The sequence below is a fragment of the Tauraco erythrolophus genome, chromosome 2, assembly GCF_009769465.1.
Source record: "Tauraco erythrolophus isolate bTauEry1 chromosome 2, bTauEry1.pri, whole genome shotgun sequence".
NCBI lineage: Eukaryota > Metazoa > Chordata > Aves > Musophagiformes > Musophagidae > Tauraco > Tauraco erythrolophus.
Window position 1 is genome coordinate 101,681,080 of NC_141466.1, and position 19,390 is coordinate 101,700,469.

Below are 19,390 nucleotides of genomic sequence, written 5' to 3' on the forward strand. Positions count from 1 at the left end.
GTGTGAGTCAGTTGGTGAAAGGCAAAGTCGGAGGAACCATCTCGGCAGCTGCTGGGTCAGCGGTTCCCTCCCCTCCTGCCAACATCATCGAGCTGAGGGATGTTTCGGCTTCTCCTTTCTAAGAACACAAGAACACACCTCTTTATCTGGCCGGGCACTGGTATCCTGCAGCACCGAACAACACCTTAACAGCAGGGAGACCTGGAGCCAGGCTTCGGAAGCAGTCAGAGGGTTGGTTAAACCAGCGTGAGCGAGGGGGTGCTGGCGAACAGGACGGCGCCGCTGGCGGCAGCAGCCACCTCGCAGGCGAGAGCAGGCACGAGGTCAGTGCTGATGGACACCCAGACGGGCACCACAGTTGTCCCTTCAGGCATAAAGCAGCTCTCCTTAGCCAAATATGTGACACGCTGGGGAAAGGAGACGACTCAGCTACACATGCTCGTCGTGTAATTGTCAAATACGCCTGTAATACAATTCCGTCAGAGGCAATTATCGCTGCAGCGCGGTTGCTCTGGGAAGCCTTCCTCTCCTAGGCCAAATTGCAACTATCAAATCTCGGTTGCTTTGGCTGGAAAAAGATCATGGCAGTGATGTCTTTTCGTTAAAAAGGATTGTTTCCCAATCTGTTGTTATTAAAACGAAAGACAAACTAGCCAAACTCCATCTTCACCAAGACCCTCCGAAAATGGAACATTTTTTTGGATAAAATAACTGTAATTCAAACTGCAGCAGTCAGTGCTGTGCCTACTTTGGTACCCAGCCAGTGAATTTTTAAAGTAAACACCCTCCAGGACTGTTCTCCATTTGGATTTATTAGTCATTACCAAGAAAAGATAATTAGCACTTCTGAAGCATTGTGATAATCAGTAGCATGAACTGTTACCAATAGAAACGGACCGGGGTACTCGTGCAGCGCAGGAACACGGCAGCCCTGTCGCACTCCCTGTACAGCACGAGTACACCGGTGGGCAGATCCTCAGTTGGAGGAAATGCTCATAAATACCAGCAACCCCAGTGGGGCTAATGACAATTTACACGGCGTAAGGCAGGGAGGGGAGTTGTTCCCTGGCCTGTTGGGCTTCTCCTTCTGTTATCCTGTGGGCACAGTCATTTTTTGTTACGATATACAAACCTTCTTGTTGGTCAAAGCCAATGGCAAATACTAGTCCTTTACTGCACAACAGAAAAATGGGAGCCAATTCTCTTCCTTTTGTATGCACCCTGCCAACTCAAAGGAAAATAACCTCGTAGTGGAACGGGAGGAACCTGGGTGTACTTGGCTCCTTTAGGCAACGATGCCTTTTTTTTCTTCCTCTTTCTAAACTAGTAAGAAAACTCTCTTGGACTCAAGTCAGTACTAAAACTCACCAAATTGCTATTATTTCACTTATTGTTCCCCAAACTTCCACTACTTCTGATCATCTGTAATAATCATGAGGGATGAGATGCAAATCTTACGTTCTTAGTCTCAGACTCTGAGCATTAAGCATGCCAGGCTCCCTGCTAAACAAAGAAGTATGTATTACTGAGCTCAGGGAAGTAGGTCTATTAGATTTATCAACATTGCTGTCTAAATAAACACTACAAAATACAGGCTTGTCTGAAGTAGTTGTCTTTATTTTCTGTACCTGAAAGTATGAACAAAATCCGTGCTGAAGAACAGAGGTAGCATGTAAGCTTGGGAAGGTTTCTGTTTTGGTGAGCACTAACAACAAAGGTAGCTAGAGGATTTACCCCCAAAATACTTGCAAGTCTGCAACAACCGCCCTCTTTCCTGCACTATACAGAGCATTTCAGGCCAACGTAACACTGCTCCAGCCAACGGGTGCTTTGCATCCTCCGGGAAGCATGCAGCAATCTCGGGATTGAGTCCAGTACACCTGCAAAGTACTTTGTCTGCAATGGATGGAGAGGCTGTGGTGTGCTGTGCTGTACCTTACCCATGTAATTCCTACTGATGCTGATGGCATTTACTTGTGTACGTCTTCCTTGCCACACCTGGAGCAGAGGCTCTTAGGACTGCAATTCCAACGCCAGCAATGCTCGTTAATGCACACGACAACTACGGGACCACCCTGGCAACATGAGACTCCAAAGTACTCATGCATGTTTGCACCTCTCCTAGGAAGATGACTGCTCTGGCAACTCTGATTATTGCCAAGATGAAGTTCGCCTGATGGCAACAAACGTGATGGGCTGGTGGCCGTTCACAAGCTACGCACGCAGAAGTAAATGGGTCTGTGTGTTTGCTTTTCAGCTGCTGCTGGGAAACAGGCGCCCTCCTGCCAGGTCACACACCAGCTATGTTACTGACCTCGTAAAGCCGTTCCTCAGTCGCAGAGGTGGATGTACTCAAATAGCTGGCCCCTACACAGAAGTTGCTATGGTAGCGCTTTGCAGACACACGTTGCACAAGAACGCGGCGATGTCGGACCACGCTGACTCTCTTTTTTGTGCCTTACACAGAAGGCTCGCTCCCACCCTGGGAACTGTGGAGCAGAGCAAGTATTGGAATATAACATCTACCTGTCTGTACCTGCTTAGGTCGATTGTCAGACTGCGTCTGACTGTGGAACTGGGTTTAAAACACCTGGGTAACAATTTACATATTATGTCAACAACAACATCTCTCCCCCTCCCCTTCCTCCTTTCCCACCTGCAGTGCAGAGCAAGCCGACTGCGTAGCATCCTTCACAGCAAAATGGGTCTCTGCTGCGTCTTTTTGCCTTCATGAAACTCATTTAATTCTGGTACTTTAACACCTACTCCTTCCTCTGCTGCTGGTGCCACTGCAAACAAGAAATGCAGCCGGGTAACACTGTCTCCTTGGAAACCTGCCTCTGGCCTAAAAAGCTCAGTTTGGTGCCTGTGTGGCATTGGAAAAACAGAGACCTCACGGGCTGAGCACCCTTCACGGCTGCGCTGCTTCCACTCCAGATCCTTTGGTGAACAGACGAATAAGCTGGGCTACTGCACCAGCATGATTTAATAGGAAAAAATAAAAATATTGGCCTGGGAGTGCAACATGCTGCTGAGAGAAACCTGAGGGCAGTGTACTTCCCTGGAGCAGGCGCGTCGAGGTGAGGCTGGGGGCAGGAGCTCTGCCATGGTGTGGTCTGGGGGCAGCGCCCACCTCTCCATTAGCCTGCAGATTTCCAAACAGTTGTAAACAATGCTGACCTCAAGTCTGCTGCCAGAGCCTTGGGCTCTTTAAGAAATAACCCTTACTCACTGACTGCCTGAGGATATCATTATTTCTGGAACAAACTAGTTGCGGATCACAATACTGGGCAGAATTATAGTACAAAGAGTGTTCTAGTGCAAACCCACTTATGAAACAGTCACAAATCTTCTTTGGACAGAAACAGGCGCAGAGCCCCAATGTTTTGTGTAGAAAAGTGCCCACAGCTCATTTCTGCGTCATCTTCATGTTGGGACTGGTCTGGACGCAGCTGGCTGTTGAGTGTCGTGGTGTGGTACAGCTCCACCTCGCTGCCTTGGCCCTGGGGAGGTCAAGTACAGCTAAAGAGCAGCTTAGCAGGGGGTATGCCAGCTGCATCCCCCGCCCTGGCTGTGCCAGCCGTGGGGAGGCTGCGTGGATTAGGAGCTCTTCACTCTTACATTTGATACGATCCCCAAAATGATCCCACTCCGCTGAAGGCTCAACTCCGTACCTCTAATGTGAAATTTCTACAGACGGCCCAAAGATCTGGTTTTAAGGAAGAAGTAATTCACATATACACATACTGCCTTCAGTGAACTTTCCCTTAAAAGACTGCTGCCACCTTTTGTGTCATGAAAAGATGGATATGAAAATGCTTTGTGCCAGGAATGCTAATGCAGTAAAGCCCAGAGTTCAGTCACTATATACTGGAAATCTCTGTATTCCTCACTAAGAGTGATACAATAGGTGATTAATAAGAAGGAAGCTCAGAGTTTGTAATTAGTGACTTCACGTAAGGCCTTTCAATAAATACGTAATTGAAGATACACACATGTTTTTAATACTAGTTCAAGTGTGAACTGATTTGGTCTTTGGTCTTTCTGCTTTTGTGAATCATACTGCAATAGCAGCTTTTTAAAAAAGAAGTATTTTTAATTTAAATTGGTCTAAGCGAACTCCATACTACATATAGTGAGCATACGCAGTATACAAGAGCAACGCAGGAAAAAGGATTATCAAAATAGCTGAAATAATTTCGTAAACGGAATATACTGCATATCTATATGGTTTAATTGTCATTCCTATCCTGTCAGAGCTGTGTGAGACAGCCACATGCTTAAGCGCAGCTTGGTCAAGTTAGTTGGTGCATTTACTCCTGTTTAGAACAGGTCTGGGTTTTAATTCAGGGCTCGGGGCTTTTATCTTTAATGAGAATTGAAAGGTGCAAGTGCTTAGAACAGCTGTACTCTAGCATGATCCATTCTGCAGGCAGTCACCTTAAACCAAGACTCTGAAGTAAGCCTTGCTGTTAACTTAAACAGGAGGTGAGCCAGGCACCTGTGAAGAAAGAGGCGTTCTCTGTTTCTGCCTGTTGCAAATTATTCTACAGTTAGGCTTGTCTCAGCTAAGTGTGCAGACCTGAGCCTCGTCCTCAGTTTTTATTTTATTATTATTTTGCCCAGTTCCAGGTTACAATGGCACTTTTCTGTTGGGCTTTTTCTTTGTTTATTTGCCTGGTTTTGGTGTCTGTCCACAGAATGAAGGTGCTTAGCTGCAGGGCAAAGCTTCAGAGCTCCCTGGGTATGACAGTGAACGGGACGACAGGACTGCTGGATTCGAGGTCCAGAGCGGTGAGGAAGCATTCGATGGCTGCTTCTTTTTTCCCCTGAGCTTGCAAGACCTCTCCAAGGCTCTTCCAGGCCCTGTGACTGGTGATCTGCATCCGGATGGCGTCTCTGAAGACTTTCTGGGCCAGGTCCTTCCGCTCAAGTCTGCTCAGCACCAGGCCCTGTCAACAAACAAGCAATGAGCAGTTAACAATGGCACAAAACAGAGGAAGAAATGGAGTGCCCCGAGTTCCCAGTAGGCTGTGCAGACGTGTGAGTGCAAGTGCAGGAGTCCTATGGGGGGGATCTCCAGGTACTTCTGGAGAAAAATATTAACTAGCTGTTAAGCTCCCCTTTTTTCCATTGTGATGTGTAATTTCAAAAAAACATTGTGAAAATAATTTTTTTTAAGCAGAGACTGATTCAGCTCTGCAAGTGCTCCTGCTGCATGTTACTGGGAGAGCGTATAGCGCTGCTATACAGAGAAAGGCTACAGGCCTTTTAAGCATCCTTCTCTCCTTGAGTAGGTTACATTGGCTTCTAATCCCCAGGCAAATGCAAATACCTCGAGTATTTGAGTAACTCTTGCACATCTGGAACATCCATCTGAGGCCCAGGTAAAGTCTCTCACCTGCTACATCTTTACCATATAGAAAGACTTTTCCTCTTGATAAATGGGGCTGGAGGGACATGGCCCCCTTCCAGACTTCTAGGGGCAGGCTGCATGCTACAGCACATGGCCCTCTGTCCTCCTGCTGTTTGCACTCCAATGCAGATCCTAAAGGAGTGCGGGGGAGGAGAAGGATGGAGGAACCTTGTTTAAAAAGCTGTCCTTAGGGTAAGAAAAGACACAAGTGGGTGTAACCATCTGGAAGGAACAGGAGGGGGAAGATGAAAGAAGCGGTAGGAAGAACATGTTTTCCTATAGGGCTCGCATGGATGCGTCTGAACCCACAAAGCATCTAATGAGCCAGACTCCCTTTTAATTATACAGCAGTCAACCACACTGAGCCCAGATGGTCACGTGGGCTTTGCAGGCTACAACGCATTAGTGGCATTTTTCTGCTTCCTCCTGAAGGTGTGCAGGCCAGGATGAAGCTCCCACCAGTTTCGTCCAGGCGTGGCCTGTGGAAGAGGCAACTAATGCTTTCATGTCGCCTGCCAAGCTCTGCATGGCCTCTGTGTGCACTCACCCACAGAAATGTTGGAAAGCGAAGCGACAGCTTGACTTCATGCTTTTCCTGGGACTACGTAGCATGTGGATGCATATAAATAAAGAAAAGCATCAGGTTCATCTTTAATGTGTCTAGTTGCCTTTAGTTGATATGAAAAGACGTAAGAAACCTGAAATCTCTCACAACTAGAACCCAAGTAAATTGCTGATGAAGGAACGATGATGCTTTTGGAAGTAGTGAAGATTTTTCCTTTGTCTTATTTTGCTTTTCCAAAAGTGCCATTAGATGCAGGATGCATCAGCATGACTAAGACCCTATGGCCAGCGATAGGTCACCTATGGAAACACATTACTGTGCCCGAGAGAAAAATTAAAACCCACCCGTTTAATCAATGGTACTGTGAAGAGTTTCACTACCTCTTTCTTGCCCATTACCTTGACTTGAATAATCAACTCGGTATCAAATCTGATCATCTAAAGATGTAGTGGGCATGTTTTTCCTTTAGGTTTCTCTCCCTGCTGGAAAACGGCGAGGCAATGGGGCCTAATCTTACTGTCCCCTCGCAAGCAGGCACAGGTGGCACAGAGGTACCCTGATGGGAGAGGCTGGTTCCTCTGGAGGTAGCTGCCTGGAGACGACCGCAGGCACGTAATGACAGACTGGAAGGAATTTGTGCAATTATAATTTGAGTCACCCGCTTGACAGGGATAATGAGGCACAGAAAGGGCAACTAGTGTGGCCATAGCAAATCTGCTGCTGAGCCAAGAATAGATGGGAGCTATCTCAGCTCAAATTTGTCCTCAACCACAAAACCACTCTTCATAAAAAACTCTTCCTGTTGTGCTGACCAAGCAGAGCCGATTGTGCTCTTTGGTGGCTGGGGACCCATCGCTGTCCTTACCCTGACACTAAGTGGCACCAAGCCTCTCGATGCTCCTGGAGGGCTGCTGGCCCTGGAGGCACAGGGGCCAGCGAGCCCGTGCAGCTGCTGCCTGTCATCCTTCTCCAACGAGGAGGGGAATTCCCTCCCCGGCTGACATCTCGCGCCTCTCAACAATGCTGCAGTGAAATCCACCTCATCGTAAACCGCCCGTGCGGCACAGCTCCCTTGTCTGCCCCAGCACCCGTGTCGGTCAAGGACCAGAGGCTGGTGTGGCTTCCACCCCCTCGGCGGCTCCTCAGCGTGGAGCCTCTGCATTTATTTTGTCTGTGCTTGAGGTCCCTGCAGCTGTTTTGCAGCACTGGGAGGAGGCTGAAGGCAAACCCCAGTTACTGTATTCACCTGGGGACGAAGCTGCAGCTGACGCCCACCAGTAAGCACAGCACATATGAACATTTGCTTGTCAGTATTTGGTGCTTTCAAGCCTGACCGTTTAGCTGAAAAAACGTCTGTGAACCCTCAGAAACACTGATCTCAGGCTCCCCAAAGCCAGGGGAAAGACTCCTCTTCCTGCATGAGTGAAAAAAACTGCTATACATTTTTTTGGAGAACACAGGAGGAAACATTTGCTAAAAGAGGTAAAGATTTCTTGTCTCCTCCTTGCTTACATGCATAACTGTTAGTGCCAAAGGCTGCCCAGGTCCATGGCCCTTCCCAGGTGCACCCACCATCCGGCATCTTGTTCTGACCAGGAACAGACCATGTCCCCTTCTTACCCACGCTCCTGGATTTCCATGTGGGGTGGGCAAAAGATGCCGTGCCGCAGGCCCCATCCCAATTGGAGGTCGGAGTGTGGTCAACCTGCTCTCCAAGCTGGGCCCTGCCAATGTTCCCAAACCCCAGCACTGAGACCTACTCCTTTGTCCAGAGTGAGTCACGACAGATGGTGTCAGCCTTTCCAGTGAGGCTTAACTGAACCGGCAGAAATATGTTGCTGGATGTTTAAAGGATAGGTTGAACATCATTAATTCTCTGTGCAGGAGAGTTTCTTGCTTTGGGTTTCCTCTCCCCTCTCCTCCCCACCCTGCTCCTTGCAAACCACCAGCATTTTGTGAGAGCTGGAGGCTGCACAATCCCCGAGCCTCATGAAGACGTAGCACTGAGCACTTCAGTTTTTTTGTTTCCCTGAGGTATTTGCACTTGAGAGCTTTCCTTGCTGCTGAATTTCTTATTTCCCCATGGAGTCTGGCTTGCTATAAACAATGCCTGCATGTTGTTGCTATGTAGGTCCAGCTGGAATCTGCCTACAGTGCAAAAGAAAAAAATTATATATAAATTCAGAAAGCCACCCACTGACAGGCAATTTGCATTTTTATCTGGAAGATTATTTTTTTTAAAAAAGATTTTTCTAATGAAAGTTCAGTTCCTGAGTTTCTATGGAAACTCATCTGCTTGGTGCGCATGCATAATTTCATGAAGTCAGATCTCAGGAAGATGAGCAATTAGTATAAATACAAGCAGGAATGTGATTAAGGGTTTCATCCTCTTATTCTTGAAGATGGAGGGTGGGGCTGGCTTTTGTTGTCTTTCCTTGGTTTGTATTTGTGTTTCAGCCAAACTAAAGTGGAAGCCAGCATACAAGGTGGCCTGGCTCCCCTGCCACCTCCTGGCTAGCACCAGCACTCCTGGTTTTGCCTGCTTATTTTCCTTCCAAAGATGGTGAGTACCTCTAGGTATGGTCTTCTCTGTCAGTGGTGTTAGTACCAAGTCAGGCCCTAAGGAGCAATGAGTACAGGCTTCTTTTAAAACTCAAGCATATTATAAATAGTAAAAAACCCCAAACCAAACCAAAAAGTGTGTGGGAATGATTTTGCTTTTGAGGTCCTGTGGGCAGCATGTTGCCAGGGCTTGCACCAGGGCTGTGCTAGCCACACGTAGGCATTTCACGTGCTGCTTGCGTTAATACAGCTGTATAGCGCCTGGATGCCAGGTCACTCACTCAAGGAAGTCTGAGGGTAATTTGTGCAGATTAATTTAATTTTTTTCTTCAGGTCTGAAGACATACTTGAGATCTTGTCAACAGAGGCTGAGTAGCGAAGGATGCGCTTCTAGCCAGACTGTAAAAGACAGCGCTGAGAGCACTGGAAGAAATTCATTTGAGGTGAAGGGCTGCGGCAGAGCGAAGCTGGTACAGTCCAGCGGTGCCCGAGGGCAGAGGGGAGATGGCGAATACGGTTTGCTGAGTTAGGGTGCCTTACGCTGGCAGCTGCACTCCTCAATTTATTGTTTCTCATTTCAGGGGACAGGCGATGCATATGGGAAGCTTTTCCAAAGGTGTTTTTCACCTTGTCCGCACGCAAACCACACAAAACTTAAACCACTTCTACAGTGACGGTGCGTTGGACTCCCTTGCCTTCAGTGATGTGATACTTAGAAACTGATACTGGAGTGAGGCTATTTTTGTTTTAGAATAGGAGAGCCACATTTCAGTTTAAGTTAGATGAGCAAAAAAGTGACTTGTTTTCAGTTTCCACTAATAAAGAAAGTAAGCATAAGCCCTGCTTGAAGTCCCACTTCAGAAGGTCATGAAATTTCTGATTTGTGCCTTTATTTCCTTAGAGTTTGACAGGACCTCCTTAAAGGTTCTTAGCTCATAAAAATTCCCAGAAAATAATGCAGAAAAGACATTATGGAACACTACAAAATAAGCCTCATGTACAAGCTGGAGTTTATTTTTAGTAACAAAAGTCAAAACTTCCTTTGCAAATATTTGGTTCAAACACCTGATGAGCAGCAGGGAGTTATCCTGAGTCTTGGTATCCTTGTCTCCTTCCACAAAGGTGGCACAGACTTACTTGTTCTTTCCTTCGGGGCTTCCATTGGAAAGACTTGTCCAGAAAAATGTTTTATTTCATTCCTGGAAGATTGCTTTTTGTTTTGTTCGCATGGTCATTTCCTGCCTGGAGAATCTGTAGAAGTGGACTAGACTCTATCCTTCTCCTTTATAAATTGATTTTAATGATTACTTTAAATGCAAGTTCTCTCTTTCATTGCATGAGTCTCTAATTCCAAAGTAAGGTTGTCTCTGATGCTCTTCTGAACTGAGCAGAGCATTTTAACCCATTATTGTCCAAATACCCTAAGAAGTTTCCAGAATAAACTAGACTTTGCAGACCTCACTGTTGGGCTTCTGCTAGTGCATTAGTTAGTTAATTTCAAGGTAAACGGGGTATCCTTACTGTCTACTCCAATCTGTATTACAGACATGTCACTAGTGGTTAGTAGGAGGGTAATCAGCAGCTGGCAAGATCAGGGCAGGCTGCAGAAAAGTGCTCATTTGAAAGTGTGCCTATTCAGCAGAACCCTACAAAAAGCCTTTCAAGATGCATTTGGCACTTGGTTGTAACAGTCTCATGTAACAGAAAAATGCGCACTGCTACAGGGCAACATACACTTCTGTAATTATTTAGCAATCAGAGTAAGTTTTGAGCAAAATCTGTTGCATAAACCATGAAAAATATCAGAGAGTCCTTTTAGAAAATGGCTAAGATTAACCCTGGAAATCCCAGGTCTAGAATAAAGACAGACACATAACTAGCCAGTTTTTTGTGATTTTTCCCTCCTACATTCATGACCTTTGCATTTCTGAGGAGTCAGGATTTTTTTTTAAGCTGTGAGCAGTGAAGTGAGTTTCTGTGGTGCTGTCACTTAGCCACGCAGCGGCTGGCAGTGTGTGGGGTAGCTAATCATCCATTTTGCTGATTCAGTCCAGGTTGTGGCAAATCTGAGCTATACATCCAAGCTTTATTCTCTGAACACACACTGTAGGAATACATGGAGCAGTCAGGGTCTGCTCGCCAAACACACTGAATTCGAGACTGTATTTTAATTTGCTGCCCTAAGGAAGGGTGATTGGGACCCACTTCTGGAGGAAAGCTCATCTTTCAGCATTTCTGCTGCCTCTTTTGTCAAGAGCAGCTTTTCCTTCTCTGCCTTCTCTCTCTCCAACTCCTCCGCCGAAGCTGCTGCATCCCCTGTCAGTCAGTGATGCTGAAGTGCTGCATCTGATAAAGCAGAGGAGGGGAAGGAGAGGGGAGGAGAGGGAAGGCAGGCAGGGCCACTGTGAAATGCAGCATGTGGAAAGGAAAAACAAAGGAACAGCACTGGAGGGGGGGAACTGGGAAAAGCAAAAACCCAAGCTCGCATCACGATTTGTAGCACTTGTGCACTGCCTGTGGGTTTCAACTCAGTGGGTTCAACCCAGAGATTTCAGCTCCGGTATTGCAGGCACCAAAGGCAGCTTAAACTTCACTGCAGCATCTTCGTGTGCTACAGATGAGCGTGATGTAAGAGAAGAAATGAGTCTGGAAGGAGGTATCAGTAGAGACAGACTAGCTGAGGGTGAAGACAGACACGTCTTAAGCCTACCACAAACCTGGGCAGAAGGATATGCTTTACCAACCATACCGAGGTAGCTTTGGTAGGGAGAGAAGAAAATGCGAAAGAAATAAAAGATCAGAAGTGGTGAAGACCCAAAGAGAAGAACATCCCTTTACCTGACCTTGCCAGTCTGTTTTTTGAGACAGTGTACAATCGCAAAGGCACCATCTTGCCCAGGCTGCCCGGTGAGGCCAAGGCAAGCCCCCTCCTGCAGAAGGGAAGCCCTGTGCCATGCTGCACGCTGCCCTCTGCCCAGGCTTGCTGTCTCTATGTGAGTTCATCAAATGTTAGCAGGGATGTTTGTACCGTGTTTGAAGCTTAAACGTGATAAAACATTTATTGACATAAAAAGCAAACCCTAAGGCGCATTTCAAACCAGGAGGCTCTGATCTCTTCATAGGGAGGCTCATACAAGCCTAGGGAGAATGAAGAATTTTTCTGCCTTGTTGGATTGTCATCACTTAAGCTTCATTCAAAGCAGAATTGTTTGCTGCATGCTGAATATTCTCTAGATAGTTCTTCCTTTGCTGAGACCTACATGGAAATGAAGCACAAGCAAGGAAACCTAACAGGACGCCTCGACCACATGTTTGAGACTAACTAAACACAGTTATTTGTTTTGCGTTCTCTTTTTCTAGCAAAGGCAAGATTTCTCCCAGCCCTGATCTTAGTTGTCATAGTAATGTTGCAGGAGAGCGCACAGCAGCTTCAACTAGGACTCAAGCTCACGGTGTTGTCTGTAAAAACAAGCACTAAGAGAAGGTCTGAAACTAATAATAAATAGTAATTTAGAATACATAATTTATAATTTCAGGTCCAAATTCTGTTATGCACTGTACCTGGTTTCCTGGCAGAAAGCCTTCTTGAAATTAGCAAGATTCAGCCCAGATATATCCAAGTATTTCAAAATACTTGCAGAATCAAGACTGATGAACACCAGCAACGAGAGAAAAGGCATGCAACATACACGCAGGATGCTGAGGAGCAGCAGGTAACCCGCTGGCTAAAGCACTTGACTAGAAAGTGGTTGCTGTGCTTCATTGGCTGCTAATGCATTTCGCATTGAATAATTTGCCGCTACTCAGGAACAATTCAGAGAGTAGGGACAGGGTCAAGGGACAAGCTTTGGGAGGCAGAAGCCCTGGGTTAAGTGTTCTCAGACTGAGAAGGATTGAGAACTTGCCTCTTCTTGTGCCCAAAGGGTGCATGCTAACTTCTAGCAAATATATTTATGAAGGTATGGCAGCAGTTAAGCATCTCCATCACTCCCAGCGGGGAAAACAGCTCTCTGCCTCTATTTTGTTAGTAAGCAGGTGCCTATGTACTGTTGCATACAGCGAGATGTTGCTGCATATAGTTGGGGAATGTCTAGGCTTAAGACTTGGACACCCGATTAATCTGAGTGCCCACAGTGTGCTGTGGCTGATCAACTGGAATTTCTGTCTGCTTAGATGTCCTCCAGTGCCAATGCTGGATCTTTCCCCAATTTTTAATGCACTGCTTTGCAACAAAGGAGGGGCTGATGTGCACGTTTGCCATGCGTGTTCTCTTCTTTATACATAGTAAATCTTATCTGAAAGTATGAGTCAGGAGCAGGTTCTCCTAGATACCAGCTTCAGCTCTGCCGAGGGTTGCTATGAACCTCAGTCCCACCGTACCGACTGCCAGAGCAAGCGCTGTATTTAGCATGTCTCTGAGGAAGGGTGTAGCGCAGCGAAGACACGCTGACAGAAGCACATAGCATGCCAATGTAGATCACAGCAGATGTCTCCTGAAAGGAGAGCCGAAATATTTTAAAAATCTTAATTTGCCTAGTTTTCCACTACTGGCAGTCTCTAGGACAGCATGTTATTAATGACATCCTGTGCACAACTACAGCCGGAGCCTCAGTGCAACATCACAGCTGAATGCGGAGCTAGCTGAGCTACTGGGAAACACGGAGCGAGCTGGGCAGGAACACACTCATGTGGTCCAGCCAGTGCCTCTGCCTTCTGCTCTGGTGCCCCTGATCCATAAGGAGCATGTTTCCTTATTGTCTCTTTATATGCAATATCTCATAAATCATGAACCTCCATGCACAAAGAGATTTTGCTGAATTACAGATAGCATTTTCTGTTACAGGCTCAAAAGACAATGAAAGAAGAACCTAATTGAGAAGATAAATAATTAAAGACTTTTGATAAATACTGCCTATAAATTAGTGTAAATGGAAGCTCCAGCGACACTAGAGAGCTGTGATGTTTTTGTGTTTCCCATTTGTTTGGCAAGAAGGGACTTCTGCTTCCTCCTCTTGACTGTGGCCAGCTCAGTGTGTATCGGGACAGCTTGCTGAAAACCTGGAAGTCTTGCTAGTTCCCACCCCCTTGTTTGTGCAGCTGTGTCTTATGTACCAGGAAGCAACATACTCTGTTATTGTGCTAAAAGCTATTTTATATACTATATTGCTATAGCCTATCACTCTGTCCTGTCTTTGGTGTGATAACAGGCAGCCTAAATAGCATAGAATTTAAACTAATTGTAACTGGTTTCCTTGTTTGTGAAAAACAGCGTTTGAAGGTTGAAGTATAAAGAGGATAGCCATTCCACCCCTTCTCCCTTCTGACAGTTCCCGGAGCACTTTCTGAAATACCATTTATGAGTTCAGCTCTAGACCAACTTGACGACTACAATTTCTAGGCTTTAATTTGATCTCAGAGCAATGCACAGCATGAGGACAATACTGATTAGCAGCGCTGCAGTGGTATCTCAAGGGCTGTGGATGGGAAACCACAACTAAAGCTAGTAATCTTTTGGAAGATCAGATGCTCAGCGGAGAGGCATCTGCTGCAGGGAGAGATCAGGCCAAGGACAATGTTTTTAGGCCTGGATGCAAGTTTTACGCTCCAGAGACGACTGAACCACCCCAGGAACTCGAGGGGTTTAAGAAATATGTCAGGTTCTTCTCTTGTAAGGTGTTACACACATTTTAGAGAAGGGATCAGAGAAGAGGTGGGGAGTTTTGTCTTTCAGGAATTTATTCTGGTTTCTAAAGTTACGCAAACAGAGCCTCAATAATGTGGTAATGAGCACCTCAGGGACATGGAGAATAACTTACCACAACAGAGGAACGCAAGTGATTGGCACAGATAAACAGGAGCTACAGATTCCCTGGAAACGGTGATAATCCACCTCTGAGAAGCAGAGCACCAGCCCTCCCACTAATGGACTGAAATCTCTGCGCTGCACAGTGGATCAGATTTGCTCCTTGAAACGACCCCAAATACCCGAGCTGGTCTGGTCTCTCGCTGATGAGGGAAATACGCAGTTCCCCCAGGAGAGGAAATGACCACTCATAGTGTCTAAGTGATGGCTTCAGTGGCAGAGAACCACTCATCACCTTGTTTGTGATGGCTCCACTGTCTCTTCTGGATGGAGGAAGGAAGCCTGGCAACTGCAGAGGAAGAGAGCGGGCAACAAACCTGCAAAACAACTCCGTCAGCTCCTAACTGGTGCTCGGCGGCCGTGATCCCCCTACACAGCCAAGGGATTTGCTCCGAAGACTGGGCTACTGAAGCTGCCAGCTGACTAGTGGATTGGCAGGGAGGATGGCAGTGGGGGAGGAGGGTTTCTGCACCAAACAGAAACGAGGAGAACGAAGTGTTTGCAATTCCTTGGACAGTGAGTGAGCCGACACACAAACTTATTAATGTGAGCATTTCTCCTGTGGGAGCCAGTGACTAGAAGCAAAGACAAGTTCTCTCCCTCAAGCTCAGCTGCTTCAACACAAAAATTTGAGTTAAGAGGTTGCTCTAAGGATTGCTTTTCCCCAAGGAGATCTTAGAGCAGTTATTTTGGGATATCTGAAGTGCAGGAACATTCTTGGGATTTTGCAATAAGCCTCAGAGTTGGGAAAACAGAATCTGCTAACCAGCCATGGTTTGGAAGGAGGCTACCGATCATCTCCAAAGGTCAAACATTGTCGCTTTACTGTTGTCCTGCTTGGTGGAGCTGCAAAAGGTATGTGCTAGACAGGCATAACAGCCTGGGATTGCTTCTCTTAGGGTCAGATTAGAATTAGTTTTGATCACTCTCTCCTCCCCAGCCCATAACCCACCTATCTGGGACTTGCAGAGTACCACTGCTCTACCGACGGGCAGAGCGCAGCTGTCCTAATCACACGCAGCACAACTAGGGATGCTTCCTGCAACCACAGCCTTACGCACAACGAGCGTGCGATCACTTGACGGGGAATTCCAGTGGAGAGCACCGTCCCACAGGACGCTGCGCTGATGGTCCACCAGCAAGTGTTGCGCTGCTGACGTGCCATTTTTGGGAGGAGGTGTAACTAGCTATGTCACCCTGCAGAGCAGGCTGAAAATAGGATTGCACTCACTGTGCCATGTGGCTCAGTGGTATGTCAGGACATGTATTTTTAGGAAATTCCTCCTTTGGGCAGAAAGGGTGAAGTGCTTGGCCTGGTTTGCAGACGGCTGGCTTTGCCCAGATCTTTCATACTCGAGTGCGGGAGCATGTTCGCCACCAGTCAGTCTGTGGATGCCCTTCGTGCCAGGATGCAGTGCTAGTCTGAGTCACCTATTGACCAGGGTGGTTGTGTAAGGGATAAAGACAGCTGGTCTGCTGCTGTGCTTTTCTTTGTTTCAATGCATGCACGTTTGCTCTCTCTCTTTGCTGGTGCTTTTCAGAGAGGGAACTGACCTCCAACAGAGCAGAAATGAAGAAAAAAGTAAGGAAGATCAATGTCTTGGGAAGAATATGGTCTCTGAGGAGCTGCAATAAAAATGTAACTTGCAGAATGAATGTGTGAGGGGAACAGGGAGCTCAGAGAAGATCACTCATGCAGAGAAAGAGAGAGAGAGAGAGAGAGAGAGAAGGAAGAGCAGACAGTAAGTAGGGGATTTAAATAAGCTTCTGGAGAGGCAAAGAGGAGTCTGACTTGGAGAGGTACTTTTTGGATGCAGCACAATGAAAAAATGCAGTACATCTCTATGCCCAGCCAGTTACTGATGCATAGACAGTGCTGTGACTTGTCTGACCGCAGGAGAAGGACCAGGTAAGGCAGTGCAGGATTCAGAATCAAATTCTTCTCTCTGACAGACACTTGCTGGCTTCCTCTTTTCCCCAGAACGTCATTGCTATCAGGCAGCATGTGTTCAGCTCCAGCATCTGGGTTGTGATTTTTTGGCAGCTGCACAAAATCTCTGCTATTAAATCCCACCTGCCAGTCTCATGTCTGCTCCCACAGACCTTTGCCTGTTAGCAAATGTTTCAAAATCACACTGCCAGGCACAGCAGTTCATTCTGCAATCCCACCTCAGGCAAAAACCCTCACGCAAGGACTCTTTTTAACTTCAGTGGGCCGCAGGAGGGAAAGGCTAGAGGACAACAGGCCTCTGCATTACTGGCAGAAATATCCATTTAGGTCATGGTTTGCACTGCATTCTTTTCAGCACTAACATAAACCATCTATTTTCCCCAGAATTATCTGAATAATGCTATTTTGTTGTGACATTTTAAGAAGCTTTCTTTGGAGACATGTTCTGTGCTATGGCTGTGCAGTAAGAGAATTTGTGAACTTTGTTCACCTAAATGTGTTCATGTGAAGTTGTTCTTCCCTTTCTTTACAAATTCTTCCTTTCCCTCCTCTTGCTTCTTAGCAGTCCCAGACGAGAAATGCCACCAAGGTGATGTGTGCATACGGTATGTCGCTTCATTGTTGAAACAGTTCATCAGTAAACAAAACGCTGAAATACAGCTTGCTCATCTATCCTGGATAAGAGATCTGCCCACAGAAATAACTGCAAATTTAATTCTGTGCAGGGAGAAAGGACTTAAACTTCCACACAAATCATCTTCTATAATATATCACAATCTGATTTTCCCCAGCATGAACCTCAGCAATGAGGCTGCGCTTTTGGTGCAAAGGACAATCTCTCTTGGAGATGGTTTAAGCTACTTGATTATGGTACCTCTACAATTGCAAACAAAAGAGACAATCAGTGCTTTTTGATGTGGGCATCTGTCAGCAGAGAAACTACTGCTAATTGTCATGTAATAACCACACCAGACACTTCCATAGCAGTCATCCTTCTGGAAGTCAAGCATGAAAAAAACTGTTACTCATCCAAGCACCAAGCATATTTTGTCCAGATCTGGCTGCATTTCTGTAACTGTTTACAACTCCGAAGTGGTATGATGCTTTTTTATAGACGGATACTTGAGATCAAAATATTTAGCAAAATACAGCAGTCAGTAATTGTTTTTGTTAGGCATGTGATTAAGGTATTTAGCTTTATCCTCTAATATTTTAGTTTCAGAAGCAATGTAGGTATACTGAGAAAAGGTGATGATATTCTCATGTAAATATAAGCACGAGATTCGTAGAGAATTGGGTCAGTGGCAGAACTATCTAGTTGCTCTTCACCGTTCAGAGAAGTCCTTGCTCCTAAAGAAGCACCACAGGAGTTGTCAGTTTGGCAGGTACATGACTCCACATGAGCTTTGAACAATGTTAAAGCAGTACAACGCTATCTAAAACCATGTGTGGGGAGGAATAGCTAATTCCCTTCTTATGAAAGGGTTGACTTTAGACCGCCTGCCATCTATAGAAACCATACATGTGATTTCCTAAAGCATCTGCATACATCCTTTGCAGGCAATGGCTTATCAGCCCATCACCTAATTGAGGAGAATGGAAAAAATAGTTGCAATCTCTCCAGAGACAACAGGTAAGGTGGATGACTTCTAATGACTAGTAACCTGAACCAGGTTTGAACTGACCAAAAACTTCCCGTAGAGAATCTCTTGTTCAGATGGCACCAGAGCTGCTTGTACTATGCACCAGTTATTTTGTTGGTTACATAGTTTCACATCAGTCTAATGATGGATACTGTATTTGGAGGTGGGAAAAATTAATTTTCTTGAGAACTACCGGAGGAAAAACATTGGATCATCAGGAAAAAGGGTAAAATCAATCTTTCATAATTTTCAGCAGACCAGCGAAAAAACCTCAACTGCTTATGTATAATGAACTGGGTAACTTCTGCAATCACACAGAAACATACACATAAGATACATTTTAGTGCTGCCAACAGACCTAAGCAAAAAAAAAAAAAATTAAATCACAAACATTGTCAAGTCTTTTTAATACATATGGAGTGAAGAGGACATTTACAGAGCAGTACAGCCCCTAGCATTGCATCCATTCCTGAGCCTAGCAAAGCCGTTTCACTTTAACGAGGTTGGTCTGCCTTTGTGCTAGGAGGGACGGGCATGGTTAGATTAAACGAACCAGCCTGCATCTCGAGATGCTCGGGGAGGCAGCAATGCAGAAAAGACCCACCATGTAGCAGTAGCAGTATGACACGAGTTCAGCACTCATGTGTCTGGGGAGCACTGAGACAGCAAGCAAGGGAGAAGGGCATCTTCAGTTGTCGTGTCAAAGCCTCAACAAAACACAAGCCCCAGCAGCAGCTCCTGATGGGGATGATGTACTTGTAAAAAACATTTACATTTTCAGCAGGATGTTTCTAATTAAACTCAATTGGTTTGCACGCCTGCTGGGAGCGACTGCTCTGCACCTCATCTCCCTCTCCTACTTGAGCACAAAGAGGATGCAACTGCCTAGGCTACCACCTAGCACTGTGTTCCTTTTGTGCACTGACAGTAATTGAGAAAATGGATGGCGACAGCCGTGTTTTCTGTTTGCTACTGTTCTAGGAAGTACTTTCTTTTCTCTTCTTTTGTTGTGGTTTTTTCTTTTTTCCCCCCCCCCTAGAGCATAAGATTGCTCAGGTTTTACAGTCCTTTTGCAAGACTAGGGCATTGACAGGGCTTTGTGTAGTTTCCTGACTGTAGGACATCATGATTGATGCCAATAATAAACTCCTCAGGTCTGAGGAAAGTACCCATACAGAACCTGACTACGATCAGATCGATGGGGAAAGGATGGTGTTGAAGCGTGCTATGGTTAGTAGTGCAAGGCACAACAGCCAGCTGTCACTTACTAAACACTTTTTAGCCTGTCTTACAAGCACAGCCTGACTTGAATGTTTTAAGAAAGGGTTTTATTGATACTGTGTTATATTATCTGAGGTATTTATGGTTTTGCCTGGAAAGGTCTAAGACA

The 19,390-nt window shown here is 45.9% G+C and overlaps 1 protein-coding gene across 1 annotated transcript in view; it reads right to left on the minus strand.

Annotated features, from left to right (window-relative positions):
- Nucleotides 1-4,730: 4,730 nt before the first annotated feature.
- Nucleotides 4,731-19,390, minus strand: part of TTC7A (tetratricopeptide repeat domain 7A) — a 176,920-nt gene continuing 162,260 nt past the window's right edge. Inside the window, exon 20 of the mRNA XM_086628675.1 lies at nucleotides 4,731-4,952. Within this exon, the coding sequence (XP_086484801.1) occupies nucleotides 4,731-4,952 (222 nt within the window). The remainder of the gene's footprint in view (nucleotides 4,953-19,390) is intronic.